General features: G+C 32.1%; 1 protein-coding gene across 1 annotated transcript in view; it reads left to right on the plus strand.

Moving 5' to 3' along the window:
* The window catches only part of hlk (hulk), a 151044-nt gene that overhangs the window by 25491 nt on the left and 105972 nt on the right, over nucleotides 1-19581 (plus strand). Inside the window, exons 5-10 of the mRNA XM_076483714.1 lie at nucleotides 1694-1837; nucleotides 3003-3185; nucleotides 3898-4029; nucleotides 5444-5626; nucleotides 6216-6380; nucleotides 17701-17883. Of these exons, the coding sequence (XP_076339829.1) occupies nucleotides 1694-1837; nucleotides 3003-3185; nucleotides 3898-4029; nucleotides 5444-5626; nucleotides 6216-6380; nucleotides 17701-17883 (990 nt within the window). The remainder of the gene's footprint in view (nucleotides 1-1693; nucleotides 1838-3002; nucleotides 3186-3897; nucleotides 4030-5443; nucleotides 5627-6215; nucleotides 6381-17700; nucleotides 17884-19581) is intronic.

Here is a 19581-nt window from a genome sequence, read left to right on the forward strand (position 1 = left end):
AGAAGTTATTGTTTTTCAGACTGATAGTCTGTTATTATTGCTGGTATTGAATATGTGTTCAAAATTGGATGATTTATTAAAGAACATTAAATATTAGATATTTTAATATTTAGACACATTAACCCTTTCACAACAGTTTATTGGTCAAAGGCCATGCCATCACATTTGTTGACTTGTAATCAAAAATTTAATGAACTACTATTTTATAAATTTATGTCAGTAAGTTTGGAATCAAATTAGACATTATAATTCAAACTTTAATATTATATGTGAGCTCTTTCGTAACTTAGAAGTAAATATTAAAAGAACACATCCAAATATAGATTTTACTGAGTCATGTGATTTGTTGAATGCAGCACTGTTTAAAATGAGACGTTTGTGATGTCAAAATACCAAGTCTATATTTTCATACAAATCAGGAATTCAAATTACTAATATTATCAAACTATAGTATAAGATAAGAACCTCATATCTTTTTATTTTTTTGAGATATGGGTTGTGTACTGAATCACACAGTGGCCTTACTCATATGTTTGTTTTTTCTCAATACATCTTAGTTACTATGCTTAATAAATTATGGTAGAATTCTACGATATCAGTGTAGTTATTTAGTGTTTTTGATTATTTAACTGTGTATATAAAGCCTAAAAAAAAATTGATATCCTGCACATGCAAAATTGTAAAAGGCTTAGCAATCAACGTCCAGCAGCAACCGAGTATAAAGGTCATAGCAAGAAGAGATAATTGTTGCTGTACTTCTTGATTTATTGTTCTGTACTTTAAGAAAAATAAGTTTGATAATTTATTTCTAAATAGTAATAATTTATATAGTATATGCATGTACATATATATTGTATAATAATTGAAATATGACTGTATATTACAAAATACTAGTTCACTAAAACACTGCCAAGACAGGGAAGACTAAAGGTCAGTTTTATATTACTGGATATGTGACATGAGTGCATGCATTGCATCAATGCAAATTTTATCATGTTAGTTAGACATGACTGGAAGGTCAATGTAATAAAAAATAACAAATATATATGTAAATATATAGCATTATGAGACTTAAACTACGTAGACTAAACATTTGTATTTTTGTTTTATAATTTGTAGTCATACTAGCATTAAAAGCATGGCTTATATTTATTTCTTAATTTTTTTATGATGTTTACAAGGTTAATTGACTGACAAACCCCATATAGTGTAGAAAATAACATAAAATATAAAGTCTTACTAAAAACAAACATCCGAATTGTATTTAGGAGGTTTTAGAGATTATACAAATAATATTTGAGATTTTGGGAAGAAGATTTTTTTTAATTATTACAAAATCACTTTGCACTCAGACCAGTATGAAACAGATTCTATTTCCACAAACAAATCTGTATTAAAAATATTTCATTAAAATGTCTGATTTTTTGTATACAAAATATTTGTAATATTTACTCAAAGTTTACCAAATTTTCTGAATATAGAATGCCATATCAAAAGTTCTCGTGCAAATACTTTACGTGCAAATGTGTAGACAAACTTGTGTATATTACACCAAGCTAATAGAGAAAAGGTTAATGGCCATACCCATGCCCAAGAAGGTATACATTTTATTACAGAAACCATTACAAGACATTTATATCTATAAATAGTTATAATATTGTTTTTAGTGATGATTTTAATTTAATATATCTAGGGGATCTTCACAATGAGGAAGATGTCCTCAGTTGGTTGGTTGAATTCAAAAACTTGGGAGAGGAAGAAGATGTCATTGAGGATGTTTCTGCCAAAACCCTTGACTCTTTGATTGAAAAGTCTCCATTTTTAGCTGTTTTATTTTGTAAGTAATTACTCTTTGTTGGTATTTAAATTTTAACTGTAAAATATGTACTTAAGAACTTTTGCCTTATTTATAACAAGGGTATCATTTAATAAACTGCATCTCAAACTTTTTAGCTCTGTTGACTCTTTCAATGTGTACAGAGTTTTTTGCAGGCCCAACCCAAACTTAATAGCAATTTTCATTTGTGATTAAATGAACTAAATATAGATCTGGTGAAAACACCAAAAAATTGGGTATATTTACATTTTAAGGTATGTCTAAAAATTACTGTATTTGTCAAGTTCTTTGCAGATGACTTGTTGTGGAGCTGCGATTCAGAGCATCAGTTTTTCTGTTAAACATTTTCAACAATCAAAAAATTTCAGAACAGTTTGTTTTTATTCACTTTTTCATTAAATGAAGTTAATTGAAGAAGGAATGTTAATATCAACATTTCTAATGTAATATTAACTCTTTGTTATTTACATGTAAATGTTTAGGTTAAAATCCAGTTTAAACTTATAGCATTATAATTATTATAGTTGTTTATCCAAGGTGTTTACCCAGCAAAAGTCTTCGTTTTTTATGACATTTCATTATTTATTAAAAAGAAAGATGGTTATTTGTTTGATATTACCTGTAGTTTTATTGACTATATCAGTTTTGTGAGTAAAAATTTTATTTTATTAATAAACTTGAATTATTTGTATGAATTTCAATTTTGCAGATAAGCACTTTGCATCTTTTCATGCATTAGTATTTAGTACTTTTAAAATCAATGTTTAAATTTATATTTTATGAATCAGCTCCAGTTTATTGATGTATCAAGTGTACAGGCTATAATTTTAGGTTTACATATAAAAATATCTTAACTTCTATGGGTAAATAAAAAGTAATAATAAATCTGTTGAAAACATTTACAAGAATGGAGTTAAGGTAGATAGTTTTAGTTTTATTTAGGTTTTTTTCATAAACAGATATATAATTTACAATGTAAACTCACATTTTTATTATAAGTTAGTAGTATATAATCTGTTTACTATTTGCAGAATTACAAGTTACAGTATTAAGTTATCTGGAACAGGAACCATAACTAACATGTACTTTTTTATCACAAGCGTTGTTGCATTTCGTAAAAAAAACTTCTTAATTTTCAAAAATGCACAAATTTATCATAAAACAGATGATGAAGATTCTAAAAAGAGCAAAAAAATTCTGCAAGAATTAGAAGACATTGATGATGACACTGATAAAGAAGGTATTCCTTTTGTGAAGATTGATGATGATAAAGTGGCAGCTGAATATGGCATTGATCATCTTCCTACACTTGTCTACTTTGAAAATAAGATTCCAAATTTTTATGAGGGTAAAATGTTTTTTGATACATAATTCTGTTTCTTTTTGTTATATTGGGTTCCATTTGCATATGTATATAATACAATTGTGATATCTGCTGCTGTGTTACTTTCTCTCTCTTTCAGCTGTAGGTATTGTAAATTGATCAATGAAGGAGTGAATATGGAACTTAACATTCTTAACAGGATTAATGATACTGATGGTTATCAACAAGCAAACTGAATTTATGTTTTTACTATATGGGTCACCACAAACTTGTATGCTAATAGGAATGTAAGCATAGCAGTATTTAAGTTTCACTTACATGACAGCATCACAAGGTGACAAACTATGAATTTTACATCAACATTAAATAAAGTAATACTGCAAGAACAAATTGTAATCTCTGACTAAAGGTAGATAAACTGCAGAATGTTGAAATGATATTACTACATTCTACAGGAGCATACAAATGGAATATATATCAATTCAGCTGTCACCTTCAGATATTAGGCGATTGAGTAGATCAGGTGTGGAGATTTTATTAAATACTGAGAAGTATGCTACTAAATTGTGTAATGAGCAACTGTTATATTGTACAAAAATCAAATGAAATAATATTAAAAATAGTAAGTACAAGTAAACACAGATTGTAAATATTATTTGACATATCAAATCTGACATTCATTTTATAATTTTAAAGATAATTGTTTATTTATTTACCTTGAAAAATCACATCACAGGTGACCTCACTAAGGAAGAAGAAGTATTGAAGTGGCTTATTAAACAAAAATCCACTGATGAAATAGAAGATATCACAGATGAGGTCTTAGACAAACTGGTTAAGAAGAATGACTTGTTGGCTGTTTTATTTTGTAAGGCCACATTTCCATTTAAAATATTTCTTTAACTTGTAAAAATTTGAATTAGTTTATTGTATGAAGCTTCAAAATACAATTCTTTTTAAACCAACTGTTTTATTTTTGAATTTTTAAATCTTTTAAACATCCATATATTTCATTGTAAAATTTATTGGAAAACATTTGGTTAAAAATCTAGAAATTAGTAACTTTGTATAATATATTAACAAAAATGTCTGGACAGTAAAATAAAAAATGAATATGGCATATTTTTCAACTGGGACTTTATTTTGATAGGTAGTAAGCAAATGTTTCTATTACTAAAATGCTATATTGGTTAGATTTTATTAATTTCATTAACAGTATTGGTTATAGTAGTTGGTTATGTCTAATGTCGTTACTTTTTATTTTCACATATTTTTTAATGTATTTTGCTGTAAAGATTGTTTTTCATTGTTAACATGTGTGTGTATATTTATGACTAATTTAATTCTCTTAATCTGTCTAAACTTTGGTAAATATTATGATTATGATTGAAAATATGGTAAGGTTATCAAAAAGATGAAATAATGCTTTTCAATCTTTATTAGTAAAAATGAAGGAAAAATGTATTTTATTAGCTATTCTGAATGCCAGGTTGATTTTTAGTTTTGTTATTGTAAATACTTATCTTACTCTGATTGAAAATTATTACTTGCTGCCAGTCATTAGTACATATTAGATAGAATAGACTGCCAACAGGTCAAAGAGTAATGAGGTTTGGGGATGTCTTATATCTCTTTCTTGGGCTATTTTCCAAAATACCATAATTGTTCCTCAAAGTACAGCTTGATATAGTGTGCAGTATGTTATAGGTCATTATCACTCAGTGTATTGCTCAGAATGTTACAAAATGACAAGATAACTTTTATCTCACTTAACAGTCACAAGTAAAGCCCAAACTAGTCCCCAAGATGATACTATCCCACCATTTGTGAATGGGGTAGCATATGTAAAACATTTTATAGGCTATCACCAAACTTAGACTGATCTATTTGAAGTAAATAATTAATACTTTTACAATACATCTCAAAGTTTGTATGAATTAAAGAACGATAAATTCAGGGCAGCATTTGATTTCATCATTACAGTTGTTGTTGGGCTGAATATCTTAAGCACTGATATCACCAATAACCAATTCTGTTTTAAAAGGACTGTGAGCTTTATTTCTTGTGACATTTATGTAGCTGTTTCTGTATGTGGTGACTTTCACAAATACAACATGATAATATGAAATGGGATTAATGTGCAAATTCAATAGAGATAGGCCTATAACTAGATAAAGAGGTGCTTTCCTAATGTTAAATATAGATTACTACACATAAGTGATTTATAATTTTAATGTATATTTTACTTTAATCATGCAACTGTTACTCAATTTCTTTTCCAGATGATAAAGAAAGTAAGAAAAGCACAAGGGTCTTGACAGAACTAGAAAATATTGATGATGACACAGACAGACACAACATTCCTTTTGTAAAACTTGATGATGATGAAAAGGCTTCTAAATATGGCATCAAAAATTTACCAACCTTAGTGGTTTTTCAGAGCCAGAAACCTATAATATATGAAGGTGTGTCTCAATAGCTTCTATTTATGCATGATTGAATTGTTGAAAAGTACACTGAAACATTAGCTATAACTTGACATGCCTAACTGACAAAGACTGCGTAAGGTTAGAAGCAGTCACATGAACAATGGCCACCTTTTTCTTCTGTTTGTTTGATCTATCTGTAGCACATTAAAACTTTTCATGTAGTCATAGTGATCACCTATATATATGCAAAACGGCTCGTTTGGGTTGAGAAAATATTTTACATAGAATATTTTCTCAACCCAAACGAGCCGTTTTTGCATATATATTTCTCTACAAGTGGGTTTTCTCGACATCACTGATTATAGTGATCACCTGATTTACTTTTGTTAGTAGCACAATGATTTTATGACTTATGACTCATATTTTGCACTTTGATATCCATAAATAGTTTGCATGTACTGAAAGCTTGCTTATGGCTCAGTTATACAAATAAATAATTAAAAAAGAATAGACCTAGTTTAGTTATTCATAAATTGAATCATCACTTTTACATTCTATAAAGTTGTAGTTCATTGTGCTATTTTATAAGTAATTTTGTTTGTACAATGCTCATTTCATTATGCAGGTGATCTTCATAATGAAGAAAAAGTATTGGATTGGCTACTTGAATTAAAAGGTTCAGATGATGATGATGAAGATGATGATGATGATGAAAGTGTTATAGAAGATGTAACATCTAAAGCTTTAGACTCACTAATAGAAAAATCTCCCAACTTAGCAGTTTTGTTTTGTAAGTTGTTATTAATGTATGCAGTATATGTTTTAGTTTAATGTGTCATTAACATCAAAATAAGGGAATTAGAGCATTTTTATATCTCTTTAACTTTAGAGGTTAGAGTCCTTTATTTTAGAATAGTGTTATTTTCAGAAACCACCACTCTAGATTAGAGTGTACGTGATAGAGGTGAGTGTCTCATCATAGTAGTCGATACAATACATATCTAGTTATCGATGCTGAGATATGATATGTATCTATGTACAGAAATTTTACCAATGATTTGTTACAAAGTTTGACAGTCTTGTTTGTATTTTATTATCTGTATTTCAAACACTGTCTTGTTTAAGTACTTCACGCTTTACAGTGCTTTTTAAAATTCTCAGGTTTAATCAACTAAATGGCAGCTATCAAGAGAAGTACAACAAAAGTTAATATCTATATATTTTATTATTACTAATTTGTTATGTTACTTTACATGTAATGTTTTTGAAAAAAGACATTAAGAAAACATGCAGCACTCAATACTGATTTGTTAATTTTTTAGTAGAAATACTTTATTAAAAATTCTGATTTTTTTCTGTGCAAAAAACTTATAATGTTTACTAAAAGTTTGCCAAATTTTGTGGAGATACATGATTTGTATTTTATAGGACGATGTATTAATACCATCATATCACAGCTTCATAATTCAATTCATATCACCATATATCACACTTTTAGTTGGTAATAGTCATGTCGTTAATATTCTTTTGTAAGGTTTATGCTTAGAATTGAGACTACTGAAGTCTTATTTTGCAAACCATCTTTTAGATACTAAATTACTGATATTAATTTTGTTACATTTTCTTTTGCTTTGAATTAAAATGTACTACTGTAGAACACTTTGAATACATTTTTATTTTTGGAGAGCAACAAACCTGTTTCAATTTGTATGGTCATGTGTATAAAAAATATTTTTGAATCAAAACCTAAAAACTCAGCAAACAGCAGTTAAATATTTGTGAGAAACACTTAACTTATTTATTAATTTTCAATTGCCATTAGTACTGATTAATCATCTTAGTTCAAAAAAAAATTTTGTTATATGTAATCCTGCCTCCAATTGTTTTAAGTTAGTTTTAATTTTCATGGATAATCAATACAACATCAAAGCAATTCCTCTAAACAATAATGCCAAGCAAATGTCACCATTGTAATTTTTTTATTAAATTTATTCTATCATCCCCCAATGGCTCATCAGTGAAACTGAAGATGCATAATGCTTCAAACCAGGTTTCAATACCTATGATGAGAAAAAGCCCATTGCGTAGTTTTGTGCTAACAACAAAGAGACGTTTTTTTATCTATAGATTGTGCTTATTAACTCAACATGTGACCTGATGTTAATTTTAAGAAAAATGTACTGTTATTAAACAGTGTAAAATTTTTCACATTATATCTTATACTCTATTTATATATTCATGTAGTTTTAAAGACAGAAAATTATATTTTAAATAGTATAACGTCAAAATTCAACAAACTACAGAGATTTGTGGTATTTCAATCAGTCTGCATTGTTATCTAACTATACAGAGCCCATTATACAGCCACTAAAGTGTGCTCTTTATAAAAATTGTGTTAAGACTAGAAACTATTTCCAACATAAGTTTTGATAAGTTATATTTGTTCATACACTTGTTAACAACAGAACACCTTTATATAAACACCCACCACTCTTCAAAACTTTGAATTGATCATCATGTTTTGGCACCTGTTAACAGAATTCTCAGAACTTAATAGAACATTGAATTAATAAATAAAATGTTTGAAATTACACAGCAAACTTATTCAAAATTCATGTTTAATAAAATAAAAAAAAGTTCAAATGTTGTTATTGCACATCCATTTTCTTTCAAATAGAGAAAGGTACAATTTTTGTTAGTATAAAATGACATAACTGAAAATTGTCTCATAACAAATAATTTTGATGATACAACATTACATGAAATTTATTATTTAACAATTTTGCAGTAGAAAAAGATTTTTTGTTAAATTTTAATGACACATACAGAGAAATTAATGTGTCAATACGAATTCTCCTCAGTGGGCCGTAAACCTATATACATGTAATTAGCTTTTGCATATTTCTTTATATTCATAGGCAGTAGACAGACAAACATTTGTTTTCACAAATGATATTAATTGCTGGTAGAACGTGTCAAAATTTAACAAAATGTGTATGGGTTTAGTATTTACAGCTATAGTCTAAACCTAAGAACTATAAAATTCATATTAGAAAAGTTATTTTTGATAAAAGTTCCTTGTAAATAACATTTTTAATATTTTGCACCTTCAGGGACATAAATTTTTAATTTTACATTGTGTACAACAGTGAGAAAAAGTTGGCTCAGCTAAGTGCAATTCTGATAGACAGATATCTGTTTTCCTAGATTATATCATTTTAAGATTAATATGTTATACCTTGAATCAACAGAAAGTGTATTCCTTATGTGTGTAATTTTGTGTTTTTTTATATTTCAGTAATTATGAGATTGTGAGATTCTCCTCATTTAATAATCCATTAACTGCTGATTTTCCTTGCATGGTATGGTTTACCCCTGGCAACTAAATGCAAGTGTACCATATACAATGTATGGCTTACAAACAAACTGCTCACTTTAGATCAACTGCAGTCAATGGGCTAATAAGTGTCTGTACATATTCAGAAATTAACCTGTATTTTTTGTGAAATATTACACCTTCATCATAGTCTTTGACAAGTCATTTCATCTTCATGCCAGTTTTTGTTATTTTAATGTGTTTTTTCTACCTCATCATAGTTTTAGTTTTCACTAAAACCTTTTCTTCAACTATATTTATACTAATATTTTCCTATCATGCTTTCTTCAGTTTTTAAAGGAAGTAATTCACTTATGTTTGACTTTCTATGTTTCTTTGTATTGGTCGCCATGCACTCATGTTCTCTTGTTAAATCTACAATGAACAACAATGCTATTTCTTTCATGATTTCTCCATTAATGTCCTTTTGTTACCTTTCTCATAATTTTGGGTTTAACATTCAATTTCCGTTGCTTGCTTCAGTGCTACGGGGATCAAATATTGAGTATAAGGTAAGTTCATGTTAAGCTTCTTTGTCTTGAAAATGTGAATATTGCTTGAGATCTGAACTTTTTTCTTTCTCATCTGTTTCCCCTCAGTGTGGATTCCTGTACATGGTGAGGGGACCTCCCAGGGAAGGTTCTGTTTTTTCAGGTTACCAGGAGAGGATCCTGGTGGTTGAGGGGTCCAACCCTAACACACCACTTTGCCTTGAATTCCTGTAGACAAGCGGCCTTTGGGTGGCCCCCCTTGGGTCAGTCGGCTGGTCCACTTGGGCTAGAGTCAACCAAGTACCAGTGTTGGAAGTTCTCAACGGGTGTTGTGGACCTTGTGTCTGATACTAGTGTTTGGTTATAGTGCTCAAAAAACCCTGGCGTTGCTGTAGTGTCCTTGCTTGACGTTGTAGTGTGTCCCCTCGTAGGGCTCCATGGTGGGTGGGGTCAGTGGGCACCAAAATTTTCTTTTTTTTCTATAGATCCTCCTAATAAAAATTTAAATAAAATAGTGAAAAAACAGGTAAACGACCACGTATTGAAGACTCTGATAAGCAATCTTCAACCACCAGTTGGGAGCAAATCGATATTCTATGCTAAAGATATATCATGCTTTTAATTGATCAAAACTCTACTATGGATCACTGGTCTATGGCTCTGCCAGACCCTCAGCCTTAAAGAAGCTGGACCCCATTCATCAACAAGGACTTTGGTTTTGCACTGGGGCTTTTCGCACCACCCCAGTTTAGAGCTTATACGTAGAGTCTTGTGAACCTTCTTTACACCTTTGCCGTCTGCAACTGTCTTTACTATATTCTTCGAAACTTCATTTCTTACCAAAGCATCCCACCTGGGGTTGTGTTTCCTTCGTCAGTGGGCCATACATTTTCAGAACAGACGATCTGCCATTGCTCCTTTTGACCTTCGCGTCAAGGCGCAGTTGGATGAATTGGGTCTGTCCTTGGATAACATTGCAGTATCCACTGGTAAGCGAATCCCACCATGGCTTATTACAGTCCCCAAATGTGACCTTTCTTTTAAGTCATCTGAGAAGAGTAGATACTCCCGATTGGAAGTACCATCTTTTATTTACTGAACATCTTTCGAACAATCTTTCAATTCCAATTTATACGGATGGTTTCAAATCATTTGACTCTGTGGGCTCTGCCATGGTTTGTTGTGGTTCCGTGGTTGCACACAGAATCCCCTATACAACTTCTGTGTTCACTGCTGGACTGTATGCCATTTCTCTTGCCCTGGATCATATTGAAGCTAAGCAGTACTCCAACCTCACTATTTATACTGACTCGCTTAGTTCTCTACTGGCTCTGGAATCCCTTCACGTTGGTTCACACCCTGTTCTCACTGATATTAAAAACTGACTGGCCCATTTCTCATTAACATCTACTTCTATCCAGTTTTTTCTGGATACCAGGCCACGTTGGTATTCGCAGGAATGAGCTTGCAGAAACAGCAGCTAAATCTATCTGCTCTGGCACTATCACCACAGTACCCATTCTATACATGGACTATGGTCCTGTATTCAAAGCTCAGCTCCATGCCAGCTGGCAGTTGACTTGGAGTGAGCAATGCAAAAACAAGTTTTTCCAAATAAAACCCTGTATTGGACTTTGGCCATCTTGCTTCTGTAAGGATCAGGAGGAGGAAGTTGTTCTAATTAGACTATGCATTGGTCACAGTTTTTTAACTCATCGTTTTCTTTTATCTGAAACTGATGCACCAGTGTGTAGTCTATGTAAACTTAAATCACTATAAGCCACATTTTACTTTCTTGCCATTGCTACGAATCTCAACGACGGCACCATTTTAAACATGTTCTATCCCAAGGTTTGTCCATAACATTAGATAGTGTTATTGGTGACAGTGACACTGTCCACCTTGATAAAGTTATTAGTTTTTTAAAGGCCATTAATCTCTTTAATGTCATTTAAGTGTTTTTTATGTATTCATTAAACCTTTTATATTGTGGTTCACTTTTAAGAATCACAATCTATCTGATTTGAAATTAGAAAATGGCCATTACATTAAATAACTCGACACCAGGACTGGAAAGCCCAACTTCAGGTGACTAACACTGCTGTTTGAACTATCCGTTAGAACTACCCATTAGTCATCCTGGCAAGTTTTTATTACAATTTTGCTGCATGTCTTTTAAAACTTCTATTACTTTTTGATAATGGCCATAATGACGCATAACCCAGAACCAGGACTGGAAAGGCCAACTTCAGGTGACTGACAGTGGTTCTTGTACTTACCTCTCAGTCTTCCTGGCAAGTTATGATAATTACCATTATGCTACCGAAAGTCCTTTACAACTTCTCTTGCTGTGGTTTCTCTCTTAACATTGTAGACTAGATGTCAACATTGGTTTTATGCTATTTATGTTTTTACATGCTGTTTTGTTTTACCTTCATCTCCTTTCATGAATTTTACTATGTTTACTTTGTTTTTACCTTTGTACCAGGGTGTTTGGAGCAGATAGCCTAGCTGCTTTGTGCCATAAAACACTAAATCAACCAACCAACTCATTTATTTTTGGTTCCTAAGATAAAATGTGAAGTGCTCCTTCATGAGAATTTTGCTCTTTATGAGGTTTTAATTTTTCTTTTTTTGTTATCATTTTGCTGTTATGGTTTATTCTTACTTACCACAAACAATTTTCCCTAAATTTTCAACTTCTTACTAATCCTTACCTTTAACTCAAGTATATGGAGAAAAAAAATCATATTTTTTCATCAAATTTGGATTTCTCTCATTTCAAATCTTAAGGTATATTTAGGTACTACATCACAAGCTCTTCTTTCTCTTCTGCTTTGTTTAATTGTTTTTGTCAGTTTTTTTTTTTAACTAAGACATTTCTGCCTTTCTATCTAAAAAGCCTAGAAGTTGGTTCATGATTATGGTGATAATTTTTAGTGTGGAGTTTACCATTGAAAATGTCCACCAGTGATAAAGCAGTAGGTCTGTAAACTTGTACCGCTAGAAACTGAATTTTGATGCTCGTGATAGGTAGCGCACAGATAGTTCATCATTCATCTTTGTGTTTAATTACAAGCAAACAAACAGACCATTGGAAATGTAATGATTTATATTTCAACTTCACAAGGTGTATATCACTATTGCTTAAGAAAAATTTAATCAAGATTTTAATTTTATGCATACAAAATCTCAAGGATATATTAGTTGTTAAATAAAGAACGTGTTAATATCAAAACATTTCTTGTGTAAGAGTGAGTTTTATTATTTAATGGGTAGTTACAATAATTCTTAATTGAACAATCAGAACTTCATAAAATCACTAACTTATGAAGTTTCAAATATTCAATATTTATAGTTTTTACTTTGTATTGATATGTTAAAAAGTCAGCCACATAATTTTCTTTATTGAATGTACCTGCTGAAACAGTTTTTAAACCTTGAAGCCATCAGCAAAGTCATTTTATACACAAAAACAAAATATCAACTCTGAAAACATCAAACATTGTTTATCAAGTTACATATTTGTTGTCACATTTTTCGTTTGGCAGTGCTTGTACTCGGATATATTCCTTTTGTTCATCTTTAGTATACTCACAAAGTGGTCTTCATTTATTTCACTCTAGTTTCTATCAAGACTTTTTCTTAACTTGACTTTTAACCCAGTTTATTACACTTGCATTCTTATTTTTTTACATTTGATCACTAGTTAACTCTTCATCACTATGAATTCTAAAGTTAATGTTGCCACATCTGGGGTCACACACGTGATTAGCATTATATTTCAGATGTCAGGAGTGGACAACTCAGTGGGGGATGTATCCATGTTTATTCACAGGAGATTGAATATTGCATGGGTCAGTTTCTGACTCCAAACCATACACCACTTCCTTCCAAATGAGCTGAGTCTCTTCATGTGGCTGAAGACTTGGGTCACCTATTTCCACCTCCTTATTTTGCCATACATTCTCATGCCCTGCCTGAGGAGTTAGCTTGGCCTGATGTAGTCTTTTTTATTTTGTTTCTCAGATATGTAATATTTTATTCCTTTCTCATGTTTTCAATGAAATGCAACCTTCCTTACTCTATCAACAATCTTCACAACTCTATTTGCTTTTTCTCCCTCCCTGCATATATGTGTCCATGTTAACCAATTTGCCTCATGATTAAATAATGGGATCAGCATGTCTTGTCCCCCAAGGGCTTCAGGTCAGTTTACTTTGACATATCTTCATGCAGACTGTCCATTTCCTTACCAACAATTGTTAAATTCAAATTTGCTTATTTAGGGTACAGCCTCTGAATTTCCTGCAAGTCTTGCCCCCAACCAATTTTCCCACCTTCATCTTGCATTTCTTATACAGCATCTTTCTACCTTTTGCATCTCTCTAAAGCTCTCCATCAAAATCCTGAGGGGATTTCTGGGGATTCTCTTCCTTCCTTCCTCCACTTTGGCTCTGGCTTTTCATATGTGGTTCCTCTGTTGTTGTAACCTTATATTTTATTGTTTGACCTTAACTTGCAACTGTTTACCATCATCTCAACTTTGGGATTTACATATGGCTCTATTTCTGTGGAGATAAATCTTTGGCACAATCCATGAATCTTTCAAATCATGAGTTACTTTTCCTCCTTCACCAGATTTAAATCTCTTTATACATGCATTTCTTCATGCTGGGGTAATTGGGTCAGTCACAGCTTTGCATCATTGGTCTATAGATGATAGTCCATGCATATAAACGTTGTCAAGCTTCTTGAAGTCCATTAGGCTTCAAATAACTTCCTTTCTCTTGCCAGACATTTTCTGGTGATGATTCATTTTGACACTGCTATGGTGGTAGCACATACCAATCACCAAGGTAGCACCTGCTCAAGATCTTTATTTTCAAACATTAGATATACTATATTGGGTCCACATTCATCACATTGCATGTCATGTTCCAGGTGCTTTCAACCTTATAGCAGATTGTTTTTTCTACCCTGATCAAGTATGTCTGATGGAGTGATCTCTAAGATCCCTTGTTTTCTGCTAGTTTTGCAAACAGTCGGGTTTTCTCTTCATAGATGCCTTTGCCACATACCTCAATCACATTATTCCCTTTTAGTCCTCATTACATCATTTTCAGGGTCTGGCTGTCAGTGCCTTAAGCCAGGATTGGTCCTATATACTTCTTTATGTTTATCCTCCTATCCAATTATTTTATTGGGTGATTTTTTTTAACCATACCACTCCATGTCAAGCCATTGTGACTGCTCATTATTGGGTAGATTTACTGTGGTATCCATGATTGCAACAGTTGCAGCTTTTCCCTCCATTACATCTTTCTTTGTCTCCCTCCATTCTTCATCAACTCAGTCACCAGTTCTGCTTCCAGCCATTCATGTTTTTTGTCTTTACATCTGTCTTTTGTCTGATCTTTTGCAAGGAAATCAGATTTATCCCATCAAATAGCTTTTCTTTTAGCTTGTTTCATATTCTTCTTCAACAAAGGTGCATCAATGCAGTTGGTCTGTAGACAGGAGATTTCTTGCTAACTGACCTATAGTGCCTCAAGTGGCAGAGTTTATCACATGGCTTTTTGATCAGAGGTCTTTAGTCTCCTTGGTCTTGGAATATTAGACTGCCTCATCCCATATGCTTAATTTTTCCTGATACCATCAAGTTTTTGCTTCCTCTGTTCTTACCATGTTAATGTGTTCCTTCTGAATTCATTATTGCCCCAGACAGTTTACTCTTGCAGAGTGAGATATTAATGTGTCCTCCATTCCCTCACTTTTGAGAACCACTTTTCTCATGTTTCACCTTTCTCTCAAAACATATTTCCTTTTCTTCATAGCCTATGGATTTTGATGATCTGATTTGTTTGCCATTGACCTTTCACATACTTTTTACCACCATAACTACATTCTCATTTACCCAGATAATTCCTTCCTTCCAAACACCTCAGTAGGTAAGGAGGGTAACTTCTCCTTTTTTGCTTATTTCCCTTCCTTCTATTTCTCACCTTTACCCTCATGCCAATCCAGGTAGACTTTTGTTTTCTGTCTGTACTGTTTGTTGCTATATTACCTGTACTGCGTTCTTCTATTATTCCTGTTCCTGGCCTTTTATTCCTCGTCAGTCTTTCTGTGTTTGGGACTTTCCTCTTCTATTTTTACTAATCAGGTTTGCCTTTTGATTCAAGTGACTTATTCCTTATCTTATTTCTCCCAGAATATGTTTTACATGTCTCTTCTCATGAGATTCAACATCTCGCTTTCTCCTTTGCATCTCATCCTTTTTTGGTCATTGGAGGAAATCCTAAAGTTGAGTATGTCGATTACACCTAATACATTCAACTTGCAATCTGAGGGTTGTGGATTCAAACCTTTATCCTACCAAACATGCTCACCCTTTCAGCCACAGGGACATTATAATGTGACAGTCAGTTCCACTATTTGTTGTTGAAAGAATATTGAAAAAGTTGGCATTGATGGCTAGTTGCTTTCCCTTTAACCTTTTACTACTGTATTAGGGATGACTAGCTCAGATAACCCTTGTGTAGCTTTGTGTGTAATTCATAAAAGAAACAAACAAAACAACTTCCATTATTTAAACCATATCACAATTTCTTCTTTGTTGGGTTTTCATCTTCAATCTGTGACCGTTTTTAAGGCAAGTGTGCAACTTTACTGGGTAAGTTTATATTCTTGCTTTTCCTTTCAGTAGCCCTTTGTTTCACTTTCTATTTTATGGAATCCACTCTGTAGCAAATGGTGCCTGACAATGCATTCTTCAACTTGAAATCTGCACCATACAGCCATGTTGTCTCATGCTTTATTTTCCATGGTTTTGCAATACTCACTGTTGAGATGGTGTGTTCCACAAGGTCACATGTAGAAATATAACCTAATGTTGCAATTGCTTCATCAACTTGCCCTTTCCAGACCATACAATCCAAGGACTGGATGGGTAAATAAGAAGAGAATAGTTGACCATCCCTGCCATACCTTGTATTGAATAAATCAGTATGATCTCCTTTTCAAAATAAAGATTTATGGTTACCCATTTCACTGTCTCAGATCATAACATCTTTCTGTACTCTCCAACATTTTTTACCCTTTTCCAGTTCCAAACCACTGGGGTGATCAACCATGTAAGCACTTTTATGAATGGATTTCACACAAAAATGGCTATAACTGGTTATACAGTGTAGACTATATGTTGTCCTTCAATATATGATACAAACAAAACAACGAAAGTCAAATTGCATTTCAACCCTTTAATTGTGAGTCATCTTCCTACCCTCCACATGGATGTCAGTACCCCATGGCTGGGTTTTAGGTTTAAAGAGATTCAAGCAACATAAGTCCTCACACATGTTTATGGTTGTCTGTATTTTTTCTTCAGTCATATTCATTCTGTGTTGTTGATCACATTGGAGATAAAGGGGATTGCTCTGATTCTATCGTTTTTGCTATCCCTTGTTGTATCTTATTTCAAAGATGTTATTTCTTTTTGGATAGTTCTAGTAAGTTTTGCTGTCAGAGGAGTTATTTATATTATATAGACATCATTTCAATACCAGATGTCAGCTCCCCAGGTTGATGGATTAAAGGTAACACTAGAGTTTGAGATGAAGATAGTATGATCCTCATCCTACCTCTGCTTAGATGTCAGTTCCTAGTAGTATGGGTTTTAGATGTAGTTGACTTATCATGTGTGGTCCATCACACCCTAGCCACTCTACACATAGGGGCATATCTGCTGTTTTACCCCCTTTTTTACTTTGTTGGATTGTGTTACATTTATGTTCACATGGTTAGGATCACTATCCTTCCACTCTACTCTCATACGTGAGTGTACTGTTCTCTTTTTCTGCCATTATCATTTGAGGCCAACAAGTGGTGTACATGTGTCTAAATCTACTGAAACATTTATCAAATATTCATAATTGGTGTTTATGCATTGCATAGAACATTTTATCTGTGGAAATTTTGCAGAGGAAATTTGTTTAATTGATAAAAGATGTATCATAGTGTTTAAAATGGTGTTATCTTTTTATTTAGTACATTCTTTACAAAACAAGAACATTACCTTTTGATTTATTCAAATAACACAGATTTTTTACATTGATAGCATATTAACAGTGATGATTACTTATTACTTATAACTAATATTTACATAAAAAGAGGAAGAGGAATATAGTCATATCCTTCTAAGACACATTATCTTAAAAAGGAACATGCTTTTTTTGTTTCAGATGACAAAGACAGCAAGAAAAGTAATAAAATACTAGCAGAGTTAGAAAACATTGATGATGACACTGATCGTCATGGTATTCCTTTTGTGAAAATTGATGATGATAAAATGGCTGCTGAATATGGCATTGATGATCTTCCTACACTGGTTTACTTTGAAGATAAAATTCCAAATTTCTACCAAGGTATGTATCTGTTGCCTTCTGATAAAATATGTTATAATTCACAGGAGTGTATAAAACAAATTATTAGAAATACAGTATTTTTTATGAATATATAGTTGTTACAGTATTTGATCCTTTTTATTTGTGTGTATTGCTTCCAAGCTAGTAAAAAATAATAAACAAGTTAAGTTTATATCAGCTGTGCCCAGAAAACATTTCAGCAAGACAGTAATTAAGATTGTGAACACATTAATTAAAGATTTTAGGTTATAAACACAAATTTTAACGTAAAGAACTAGATGATTTGGTGGCAGCTATCACCTTTTTTTTTCAATCCATTGAAGAAGATGACAGACATCACCAAAATATCTGGTACTGCATGACTGAATTTTTGTTTTCAGCTTAAGGTTTTAAAATACTTGAAGTTAATCACTATGACTTATAAGTTTCCTGGTGTAATTTAATAATATTTATCAAAACATTATAAGCTGCAATTTGTAAGGGATTTCATTGTGTTGTTTAAGAAATGTGGGTTTTTATGCTCACATAAGACTAATAATAATGAATGATAAATTAAAATTTTATTTCCAAAGAGGTACCTAACCTCTATTTTCAGAGTAGCTATCTTTTTGCATTTGCTCAAAAGATTTGCAAAATATTAGCTTTAAGACAACTTTCTGATAATTTCACATTTTAATGAGAACTGTGCTGGTGCATGATGATGTCATCTTATGAAAAATTCCCTTTACCAGTAAAAGGGCAACACAACTTCCATGATTATTAACTCCCCACTATGCACTTGCACTTATGATAAATTCATTCTTCTCCATGGCATTGTATTTTACAGAGATATTTAAATTTTTCATCTGAATTCAAATTTTTGGATTTGCATTGTTAACAAATCTTTGATTTTTTAAGAAACTTTAATTTTTTTGTTATCGTGAATTTTCAAATGGCAGTAACTTGTATTTAGTCCTGAGTGAATGACATTGTTCACAAACACAGGCCTTATTTCTACTATAACTCCTGGAGGCTTGTTAATTTTGGGGGATGTTACAGCTATAATTTAGCTTGTTGTGGATTTCCACATGCTTACTGGGCCAGCTTAGCCTATTCCACTCCTCCTCCTCTTTTTCTCATTATTTGTTATGACTCATTGAATGAAGATGTGCTCCTTCCTCCTCCTTTTATCAATGGTATTTATTGGAGCCCCTTTATGTCCTTAGATGTTTTTCACTGTGGTCATTTCTCTCTGGAGACTTAGATTTTACAGTTTCTGTCTTCATAATCTTCATAGATTTTTCATTTTTATCGACCTTACTCTTTACTCATGTTCCTTACCGAAATCTATCTGTCCTTAATCTTTTCGTTCTAGATACCAGAACTTCCTCTTTTTCTTGCCCTCCCTCTCTCAAATATCTTGTCTATTTCATTACTCTGCTTCTCTTGACTACCAAACATGTACAATCCTGTGGGTACCCATCTCTTCTTCTGCTCTTGGTCTCATTTTCAAACATTTGTCTTTCTTTATCTATATCATAAAGCTGTTTCATCTCCTGCTGGATTTCAGCTTTTCTCCATCAACATTCTTCAGTAACCTTACTATATTTTAAAATAATACATAGAATTTTCTTTTCAGACCCATTTTCATTTTATAGGATAGCTAGTCTTGCCTCCCTAGTCATATTTACCCAAAATCTACGTTATGTATGGATACTA

This window comes from Tachypleus tridentatus, chromosome 13, assembly GCF_004210375.1.
Source record: "Tachypleus tridentatus isolate NWPU-2018 chromosome 13, ASM421037v1, whole genome shotgun sequence".
Lineage (NCBI taxonomy): Eukaryota > Metazoa > Arthropoda > Merostomata > Xiphosura > Limulidae > Tachypleus > Tachypleus tridentatus.